Genomic DNA, 11,308 nt, shown 5'->3' with positions numbered 1-11,308 from the left:
GAAGTAAGTGCTATTGAATTCAATTGGGCTTTCTACCTCCTGACTGGCGTTTCCGTGCGCTGCTCTGGTTTGCCATAAGTGGTAATGCTGGCCACATGACCTGGAAAAACTGTCTATGGACAAATGTCAGCTCCCTCGGCCAGTAAAGCGAGATGAGCACCACAACCCCAGAGTCGTCTGCGACTGGATTTAACGGTCAAGGGTCCTTTAGCTTTAGCTTTACCTCCTACATACTACTGTATGTAGCAATAAAGCTGAGACTGTTAACAATCCTATCTTTATTTTTCTTTTATTTTTTGAAAAAAATATGCATCTCATTTGCATTATGTTTTAATTGTGTGTGTGTGTGTGCACGCCAAACCTGCTACTTGCCACCATGTCTACTAGACTGGCAAGGGCTGCGAGGAAGTCATGGGGGCATGGCCAATCAGTTCAGAGGGGTGTAGCCAGTTGCTCCCATTTTTTTCTCCCCAACATCTTCCCTTATAAAGATACTGTGGACACTTAAGCATTGCAGCTATACAAACACTTAGAACTGAACTGGATTGTACACTCTTTGGGTTAGAATTTCTTATTTTAATTATGTACACGGCCATCTACATTGATGGCAGTATATAAATAATAAATAACCAATATTTCTCAGTTTTATTATTTAAGAGCACCTTGGTTTCACTGAACAACAGTGAATACCTGTGCAAATATAAGCCTTAGTTCTTGAAATTACATGCTGCAAAGTTATATTGAAAGTATATTAAAATGTCCCAGGGGAGGGAAACAGTGTTGCTCCAGATGTCCCTGGACTCCCATCAGCCCCAGCCATTATGGCCAGTGGTCCTGAATGGTGGGAGCTGGGAGTGCAGTAACTGCCACGTTTCCAATTCTTGCTGTAAATAAGGATTAAGAATTTCAAAAGGATTCTGGCGAAAGAACCATAGCTCAATGGAACAGTGATAATAACAGAGCTGTATTTTTATCCCAGTCCCTCCAGCTCCTTAGTTTAGTTTACTGTGAATGACAGGTGGTTCCTAGCTGTTGAACCGTGCTCTAATATACCTTTCATAACCCCAGGAAGTCGTTATTTCATAACCACAGACTTTCATAACTTGACTTCTCGGTGCTGTTAACTAAAAATAGCCTCTGCCTGATGAGACTGAAATCCTTTTGATCACCAGGTGTCATTATGTTTTAAAAAGTCATGTAGCCTCTGTAAAAGTTGCAGTTCACTCAGGTCTCTGCAGTTTCTATCTTCTGTAGAATGAATGTGCAATGTTTCTATATCCTGATTTAATTTAGAGAAATGCAATGAAATAAAAAATTACTCTGCCTCTGAAGGATCAAAATCCAACAGCACAATCTTTCATGTCTAAAAGGTAAAGGTACCCCTGACCATTAGGTCCAGTCGCAAATGACTCTGGGGTTGCGGCACTCATCTCGCTTTACTGTCCGAGGGAGCTGGCGTTTGTCTGCAGACAGCTTCCAGGTCATGTGGCCAGCATGACTAAGCCGCTTCTGGCAAACCAGAGCAGCGCACGGAAACGCCTTTTACCTACCCACTGGAGTGGTACCTATTTATCTACTTGCACTTTGATGTGCTTTCAAACTGCTAAGTGGGCAGAAGCAGGGACCGAACAACGGGAGCTCACCCCATCGTGGGGATTCAAATTTGCATGCAAAAGGTCCCAGCTGAAATGCCAAGTGTCTCCAGATAGGGCTGAGAAAAACTGAAACCCTGTGTATCTGTTGCCAGTCAGTGTTAACAGTAGTGAGCTAGATATACCAATGATATGACTTACTAGAGGGCAGCCTTTAAATCTGCCTATTTACCAGAAGGTTGGTGATTCGAGTCCACCCAGGGATGGCTGTGAGCAAGATTCCTGTATTGCCGGGGGATTGGGTTAGATGACACAGGGTTACTTCCAACTCTACAATTTTATGATTCTATGAATACTACTAAGACTGCAATAATATACACACTTACCTGGGAGTAAGTCACACTTAACAGGACTGTTGGATTAGTCATATTCATATGCCAGTTACTTATTTGCAGGGCTATTTTTCATCTGGAACTCACCAGTACTCAGTTCCGGTGCCATTCTAAGAGAACAAGGGTGAGTTGCAGCACCTCTTTTCCTATAAAAAATAGAACTGCTTCTTTGTTTAATATCCTATTGGTGTTACTTGGAGCCATGTTCATGCAACTATAACCATGATAATGAATTTGTGGAGATGGGAGTAGGATTGTGCCTTTATTACTTGGAAAGTTTGGCATAGACATGGAATTGCTATACTGTATATCTGGAGACTCTGCATTTTGTAGAGTTCCTGATCACACTGCAGAGCCAACATGCCTACGTTTATATGGGGTAGTATTCAACTGAGTTATTGTCGGAGTAGACCCACTGAAATGAATGAACATGACTAAGTTAGGTCCATTAATTTATATGGCTCTACTCTGTGTAAAACTTAGTTGAATACTACCCAAGCAGATTTGGGGCGGAATTCAATGCAGCACTAAGGAGATAATTCCATCAGCACAAGCATTTCTGTTTGTCTGGTGGAAAAATCTCTACTTCCCCTGCCACATGTTCTCCTGATCCTCCAGAGTGTATTGCCATGGTATGTGATTCTGATTATTCCTTCACATATTCCTATCCAGAAATATGGTCACATGAACTAGAGAGAGTAGGCTAGTGCTCAGAGAGTCTACATAGGACTTTACAAGTTTTTTTATTATTATAAAAAAACAAATAAAATGTCCTTTGAATTAGGTCTCAAAACCAATAGCAAGGCAGTGAAGGCCTTTCAGCACTGGCAATACCTGATCAGCATGATGGTCTAAGTTCAGCTGGTCACACTGCTCTGACCTAGTTGAAGTTTCCAAATAAATTTCCTAGGCAGCCCTATTTATTAGTATGAGAGTAAAACAAAAAACCCAGAGAATCCTGGATGTTTGCAAGATTAATTGTGGCAAGATTATGTTAGCATACAAACTGCAGATGCAGCTAATTTGGGCGTCCATTATGATGGCTACAAACACCAGCAATCTGTAACTGAGGCTGTGTGAACATTACCAGTGTAAGACGCAGACTGCATTTCTATCACATTCCCAATTGTCCAATGCCTGGTGGGTGGAGAAGGGGTGTGGATGCCTTCGTATGGATTGCATTTTCAAGCATTTTGCCCCAAACCAGGTTTGATTAAAGGGTGTGTGTGTGACCTAGTTGCATTTTTAGCCAGCAGTGTGTCTAGAGATGTTTGGGGAGGATAAATTAGCAGTAATTGTAACAAGTAGCCTCATCCCTGTATGCTATAAATATTAGGAATCTTTACATATATTTGATCTTAATAGTGATCTTGTATTGAGACTGTGTTCTGATCTATTTCACTTTCATTGTAATTGCGTTTGTTGTTGTCAATTACAGTAAGCCCACAACTTATGTGGGGGTTAATATTCTGGGGATTGTGCCTAAAGCCAAAATTGTGTACAGTCAAGAGTCAAGACACATTGGTTGCCAAAGTATTTCCCCCAGATGCCTACTTCCCCCCCCCCCAAAGGGGGTGACGACTAAGTGTGTAAAGCTGAATATGCACAAGTTATACGTGTGTAACTTGTGGGCTTACTGTACTAAATTTTCCAATAGGTCTGCTGGTCTTGTAACTTGAAATTGAAACAAACTTCCCTGTAACCTGTGCAGCTGCCAGCTGGTAAATTAGGAATAATTTTGCTTAAATTGCTAGCTGTACCCCTAGATGTAAATCCTACAGAATGGGACTCATGTGGATACAGACTCATAGCTAAATAGCTAATGGCTGCAATGCTGTAAACACTCATCTAGAAGCAGATGCATTGTGCATCTAAATTTAGCACTGCAAGATTTTACGGCTATCCAGTTACTTAAGTTTTCTAATAATTAATCTTTTAAAGGCTTAATATATATTATGATAGGCCAGAGCAGGACACAACCCTTACTTTCCAGTTCCTTTTTGTTCTTGTCTAGTTAATCCAGCAAAAAATAGCCTGGTTTGTTAGGCTTCAAATAAAACGAAAAGTTATTTGTATTTTTATATAAAAGGTTTGCTCACCTAACTTTCAATTAATTCCTTTTGCTAGTAAGTTAAGCAGGTGTCTAAGATTCTCAGACAGTGCAGGATAACTCTCAGATATACTATTTAGCCTTAAAAGATTGGCAATATGAAATTAATTAAACACCCACGACATCAAATTTTTAATATTTTGGCAGTTTCCAGAAGGGAAGCTGTGAGAGTCTCTTGCAGTGAAAACAAAGAGTATTGTGGACCCTTAAAAACTTACAATTTCCCCTATAATAAATGTGTGCCTTTAGAGTTCTACAAAAGCCAATGCTATACTATATTTTGGCAGATTTAAGTTCGTAAGTGTTTGCGTGCATGTTAATTCTCCTATATTCTCAACGAGCTTTGACTACAAAGGAAGTTCCTTTTGAAACCGAATCGCTATCCCTTTGTTACGTTTCAGTGCTGGGCTGGTGACACGGAGTCACTTAGCCAAGTCAGAATCTTGTCACCATGGTAACCCAGAAGCCGAAATTCCGAAGGGGGGCCTGAAACCGCAGTCGCATTTGGATGACCTCATAGAATTCTTCCTTCCAACGTAAACAAGTCGGTTTCGCTACCTTTCACCACTTGTGCTTTAGCAGCGTGGGGCCCGCCTATGAGTAGGCAGGGTTTTTATAATATTCATCGGGCGCAGGATACATGGTTTTATCCGTCTGTATCCTTCCGTACTACTTTTACTCATGTAGCGCAGGCGCGACATTGGACAGCTCGTACATGGGGGCCTTTTCTCCCGTTGCAAACTCGTCGCAGATAATAGGCTTTTAAGTTTAAGCCATTGAACTTGGAAACCCGGCGGCTACGGCCCGCTAAAAAGGAAGGCCCCTCCCCTCCCGCCGTTTCATTGGTTGTATCTTTCGGGGAAGGGCACGTGACCCTCCCCGGATGTTTGGCGTCCACTCCGTGTGGGAGGCTGTAGGAGGGAAGTGGATGGCGCTGCCGTCAGTTCACAAGTGCCTCCAAGTGAGTGACGGAAAGTGCCTCCCCGGGCGGCTTCTGTCAGAGAGATGCATTCGGTTCACCACAAGGCGGTGGCAGCTGGACGGCTCCCGCTGTCTCCCCGCATCTTCTGCCCTTGTTCCAAACACACAGCAGCCTCTCTTGTGCATTGAGGTCCTCTGCAAATTTCCTTCTTACTGCCACACCCCGTCCACCCCGTTATCTGCAGCGAGAGCCTTTTGGGTTGTGGTATCTCACTTCGGAATAATAATAATAATAATATCTATACGCCGCCCATCTGGCTGGGTTTCCCCAGCTACTCTGGGCGGCTTCCAACAAAACACTAAAATACAATAACCTATTAAAACATAGGAATTCCCTCTAAATGTTTTCCTGGTGCCAATTTTAGTTTTCTTTTTGGTGTTGGGCGACAGGCAAAGAACTTTCTATTCTAGGTTAGGTTTTGCAAGTATTTTGGTTAAAGGGAGAACATCCTTGAAGGAAAGCTAAAGTAGGGTGTTTTACACAGTGAGAACTATTCCATTGCACTAGTTAACTAACTGCATCTGTTCCTAACTTAAGAAACATTTTTTCCTTCCCTTTTCCAGCTCCATCAAGAAAATCAGTTGCTGCTTAAAAAGCTGAGGCATGTACGCCTAAAAAACAAGCAGTTGGAATATGATTGGGCACAGTTACAAGAAAAACTGCAAGAGCAAAAGAAGTCACTGCCTATTTGTGTCACAAAGAAAGAGTAAGATTTTGCTCCTTTGCTCCATAGATGTCCATGTTCCCAGCTAAAGATCTGGTTTAGACCCAGCCAGCATAGCCAATGGCCAGGGGTGATAGGATCTGTAGTTTGACAAACCCTTGGGCAGGGAGAGCACAGGTTGTAGTTTGCTATGCATCAGGTTTGAAGTAAGGTTGCACTTTGCAGCCTGGGAAATAATTTTAAACACTCTTCAAAACATTTAAATTTGAGTTTTGGGAGTGTTTATACTATGACTCCTGAAAAAGTACGTTTCTGGATAGATGGGTTTATACTTTTCTCTTGAAGAAGGATAAATATTGAACATTAATTCCTCTTCTTGACTCATTAGATTTTTTGGGATGATTAGGCAGATATTGTCTCCCATGCGCAGCCATGCTCTGTAAACTGTGCTGGGTCTTCAAATAGCTCATTATATACTTCCACAGACCTCATAGCTTTTTGACGTACCTAATGCAGACTGCAGTCATGAGATATTATAGGAAAGCTGACTTAAGAAGCAGTAGTTTGAGAATCCATAATTGTTCTTATGGTCATATTTGATGTAGTACTTTAGGTAATATTTGCACAGTTTTTACATTAAAGTACTCCTAAAGCAAGTCTGTGTGAGTTGAAGACATTGAACAAGGACTATGTTCACAGTAGTAGTTTATATATAATAATAAAAATTGGGGCAAGTAAATTTGTCATTGAATGAATTACGTATTCATTGTCTGAAAATGTGATATATTAATGCTTTTTAAGAGGTGGAAATATTATTTCTGGGGGAAAATATTGTTGTCTGAGCAAAAAAAAAACCCATTTAACCAAATGTAAATCTTGACTGTCCAGCTGAAAAAAATTAATGAACATATATATTCAGTTCCCCCCATACATTTATATCCCATCTTTTTCCAGTCATACCCCAAAGCAGTGTACATGTGGTTCCTAGGGTGTCTCCTATACAGGTACTTGCCAGACCTAGACCTGCTTAGCCTCAGCAAACTGATAGCCTTCATACCATGTTCTGATGTGCTTGTGCCTTTAGACCATGGGACCATGTTCTATGATCAATGATAATGTACTTTTTTGAACTTCCGTTATCTCACTGCTTTTTTTCCTAATATATCCAGATGATAAAAATCAAAATACAAGTATGTAGCTTTTGAGGCCACAGATTATTTTTCGCATTAACGTTTTTAATTGCTTCAGAATATACTATTAAGAAAGAGAAAAATGTTCATGCTTGGGGAAGAGATTTTAAGTTATCATATTTGTTTAACTTAGTGTGCCAGTTCAAACAGAAATCCACTTACCCCTTAAAGACGATGGGTTTTATCGTAAGGAACATGAAGGAGTAAAGGAAAATGCTAGGTAAGTTGTGCAAGTATAGTTAGATGTATCTCTGCTATGAATCTCATTCTTTGCATATTTACTTAAAACATTAGTCTGCTTGTGGTCATGGAGATGTATTTCCAGTTAAGTGTGAATAGTATTGCAGCAGAGGATAAAGAAAAACAATTCCTTCTCATTTTTTAAAAATGAGCTTCTATTTTGGCATATTACATTTTTGTCAGTGGATTCATCCAATTTACTGCTGTGTGAGTTACATTATTTTCTCATAATGAACACTTAGTATCAGCTAGCAAATCTTGCTTTTGTCAGCTAGGCCATTCTAAAATTGTATCACCAAGCCCTCAGTTAGATTCTTTTTACTCTAGATCTCACTGGGGACAGTAGGGAATTAGGGTTCCCCTTCCTGCTGCCACTGCTATTATTGCTATAGTCTTTCTCAGATCTGTAGAGTTGGGCAGGGAGTCATTTTCTGCTGGTCATGTCTCTAACTTCCCCATCTCAGCTTCCTTCTGCTTCATTCCCCAGCTGAGTTGTAGTCCTGGAAGTGTGGCCAGCAGTGATAGGCCAAGGGCAGCCCTGAGTTTGTTGGTTCTTTGAGGCCTCTCCCGGTATACTTGCCTTTTTCTCTTTTTTTACTCATCATTGTCACCCACACCCAGCCACTCCACCTCCGTAAACCTCATCTTTCACATCCTAGATTTCAGTGTTTATCAAATCAAATCAAAACAAATCAAAACAAACATTTTGCATGTAGTGAATAGAATCCACCAAGCCCTGCTGCCAGATGCTGCCAGTTCGTTTCAGAGGGGTTTGAACAAGCATTTCTATATCTGTATTAGGAAAATCAGCAGTTTGTTATCATTCTTGTCTGTTTGCTGTTTCAGAGTACTCCAGTTGTATCATAATCTACAGAAAAGGTATAATAAAGAATTAAAAACAAACCAAGGACAATGTGAAACCATTGCAAGACTTTCTGTAAGTTCTGGTCATATGATTTCATGTAAACTCTTACTTTAAAAGAATGCTCAAGATTTAGGGCTTGTCCACACTGGAGTTTACTGTGTGTTTTCAGCTATTTGTATTTCCATCAAATCTGCATAGTCCTCATGACATTTCCCTCAAACAATACCAATCTCAGTGATTCCCTACTGTAAATTAGGTTTTATCTGATATGGGGATAATGCAATAAGTAGTGGGGTGTTAGGGGAGGAGCCTTCTTTAGGCTGGCATTTTAATGGCCAGAATTAGTCAAGTGTTGGATATTTAACCATAATTTAATTGGACATTTTGTTTTTATTGTGCCTAACTGTTACTATAAGCTCCAAACTCTTGGGAAGCATGGGATAGACATTAGCTTTCAGCATCTGATGTAGCAAAGGTGATTTGCATAAAGAAAAAAATAAGCAAGCAGATATTTTCTTTAAAACGTGGCTGCATGTTTAAGATCCTGTATGGATGAAAGACATTGTGTTTAGTGTTTGGAGTTGCTTGCATAGTGCATTTATTGGATTGGAGCTGCTTGCACCCCTGCCAACAGATGAGTATAGCTGTCAGCCCTGAAGACGCTTGTAAAAGTTCATATAACTGACACAAAATGAACAATATGCAATGTATGAAATGTTGCAGGCATAGATTGAGTCAATAATATTTCTCATTTCCATCTCACACTTTCATCTTTTGATTTTGATGGGAATCTGACTCCCTTTCTCTCACATTTTTGTTGCTAGCTTCTGATGCCAATAAAGTTTAGTAAAGTGTGTAAAGTGTGCTTCCAAGGATGCTAGATATAGTATTAATTTAAATGCTTATTACAAATACTCTACTATTTTATCATAGATTAAAATTAATGATATGGAACACCAACTTCACTTAGCAAACCAAAAGATGAAGGAGCTGGAAAGTAAAAAGATGTTACCAAAGGACAAAACTGATCCACTACAGAAAAAAAATGGGTCCTACAAATGTGTGTGTAAAAAGAAGGGGAGCTGTTCCTGCAAATATTTAGGTAAACATATACTTTGTGATCATGTTTCTTCGGCATGTTATGTCTGAATAAAGTTATTAAAATTATAACTGAAACAGTATTGACAATATTCATGGAGGTTTCCAGCTAGCTGGGTTAAATTCCAATACTTTCTTTGATACAGGGTGTTATTAGAAAAGAAAATTGCCTGAAGATATAAGCATATTTTTAAAAATATGAATATGTAACATGATTTTATCTTTTAGTGAGCTCCTAATGGTTTTTATTGTACTATAGACCAACTGCTTTTTGAGATTCAGCGTCTGAAGATGGAAAATGAATCATTATCTAAAGAAAGAAGAATGTTGAGAAATGAGCTTGCTGCGTTAGATAAGGTAACTTTATCATTACTTATTGCACTTATATACCACCTTTCTGCCTAAACATCCAAGGTGATTTAGTTTTCAAATACTAAAACAAATAAATGTTATAAAATGTAAAGTGGGGGAGAAGGGACAATCCGACTGGACAGGTCGCAGGATAGGGGCAGTCCAACAGTTTAGGTTTAATAAATGAGCAGTTGAATTCATTTCTTTGACTGGTCTTTTTCAGTGTACAAACAAAACAACATCCCAAGCTAGCTGAGAAATTAACGAAAAAAAATTGTAATCAAGCCAAGCCTTCAGTACCACACTGTGAACTTGTCCAGAAGATAAGTCCTCTAATTACTTGTTGAATAGAATTTGGCACACATTGTAGTTCACAAAATCTTCCATTGATTAGAATCTTGCATCTGTTAGATGTTAAGAGGAGTAATATTCCAAGCAAATTAAAATTTGGACTTTTCATTAGCAAATCTTGAGTTCTTGTAAAACTTTTTTTTTATTAAAGATGGTTTGTTTCCTATAAGACTATTTCAGTGATGAATACAAGAATGGACAAACTAGGAAGTAGTACTTAATTAAAATACTGTGTGTGGTATTACTTTTTAGGATTTTTTTGATGAAATAGAAGATCTAAAATATGCACTTCAAGAAGCCATAAAACTTAATACTCAATATGAAAAGTGTTTGAAACAACTAAGTTCAACATATGGAATCACTTTTACATCAACTTTAACAGCTGGTAGCCATCGTGGAACTTTAAATAAATCGTGGAAATAAAATGTTCAACCAAGATTATGAATAAACAGTTTAATATTGACTGTACTTTGTAATATTAACTTGCTTATGAGGAAGGTGCTTATTTTGCAATAAAATCATGACTTTGACCAATTTTTAATTGTTTGCATAATTTGTGCAGTGCCTTTATGCCTTTCTGTATCTTTAATAAGTTATTTCTCGGTTTTGGATGTAACACTAAACTTTGGTTTAGCATTATATGAATGTACCTTCATGAACCTTGTTCTTGAAAACCCCAGTCCCCTCTCTTTCTGTCGTATGTGACAGAGATCAGAAGCATTCAGTTTTAATTTGAACAAATCCTCATTATACCCAGGGTGCGTCATTGTGGTTAGTTCAAACAAGCCATGATGAAACTGATATATTATTATTAATTACATTTATTAGATGCCTTTTCCCACCACAAGCAACTCAAGGCATTTTTACAAAAACAAAACAAAACAACAAACACAACACAACACATTCATTAAAATTAAGCTGGGGTGGGGTGGAGAAACAAAAACACAATCCTTGTATGCTCATTAACTATAGTTCTCCCACCAAACTCCCAACAATACTTCTGGGGCAAGGTATTTCATAATCTGGGCATGGGCATTCCTGGCCAATTGCACCTCCATTGCAAGTGAGACATAGATAAGGATATTTTTACTGGGTCTTAGAGGGTGAGAGGTGGTGGTTCCCAATATATCCTGCATCTCAGTTGTTTTGGGCTTCAAATGCAATCACCAAAATTTTGCTTTATGCTTGAAAGGGAATCTAGTAACAAGTACAGGGCAGGAACAAGTACCCATTAACATGCATGCTGCTGTATTCTGGGCGAAATGTAACTTCTGAAGACTCTTCAAAGGTAGACCTGCTGCAGTGATCCAATATGGAAAGGAGTACTTCCCCATCCAAAACCAGTTGAATCCCTATTCCAGAGTCTGTCTCACAATGAGCAGCTCTTAAATCTTGGTTAGAGTAACCTTCTGTTAAGCCACATCTTGCCACCGCAACAGGCAGCAGATCCAAAATCAAGTGGTTTCAAAGGCT

The 11,308-nt window shown here is 39.1% G+C and overlaps 1 protein-coding gene across 2 annotated transcripts; it reads left to right on the top strand.

Moving 5' to 3' along the window:
* Positions 1-4,861: 4,861 nt before the first annotated feature.
* On the top strand, positions 4,862-10,388 carry LOC310849449 (uncharacterized protein). Of its 2 annotated transcripts, none has more exons than XM_083749639.1 (7): positions 4,862-5,055; positions 5,640-5,782; positions 7,064-7,150; positions 8,017-8,107; positions 8,969-9,137; positions 9,393-9,490; positions 10,088-10,388. In XM_083749639.1, the coding sequence occupies exons 1-7, from the start codon at positions 4,978-4,980 to the stop codon at positions 10,256-10,258; spliced, it is 837 nt and encodes a 278-aa protein (XP_083605765.1). In that variant the 5' UTR covers positions 4,862-4,977; the 3' UTR covers positions 10,259-10,388. The 2 variants fall into 2 exon arrangements, with proteins under 2 accessions (XP_083605765.1, XP_083605764.1); XM_083749638.1 differs by having other exon boundaries at positions 4,862-5,205.
* The last annotated feature ends 920 nt before the right edge of the window (positions 10,389-11,308 follow it).

The sequence above is a fragment of the Podarcis gaigeae genome (assembly GCF_964106915.1).
Source record: "Podarcis gaigeae genome assembly, chromosome: 7".
Taxonomy (NCBI): Eukaryota; Metazoa; Chordata; class Lepidosauria; order Squamata; family Lacertidae; genus Podarcis; species Podarcis gaigeae.
The sequence above is the reverse complement of the archived record's forward strand: the minus strand, read 5'-3'. Positions and strand labels throughout refer to the sequence as shown.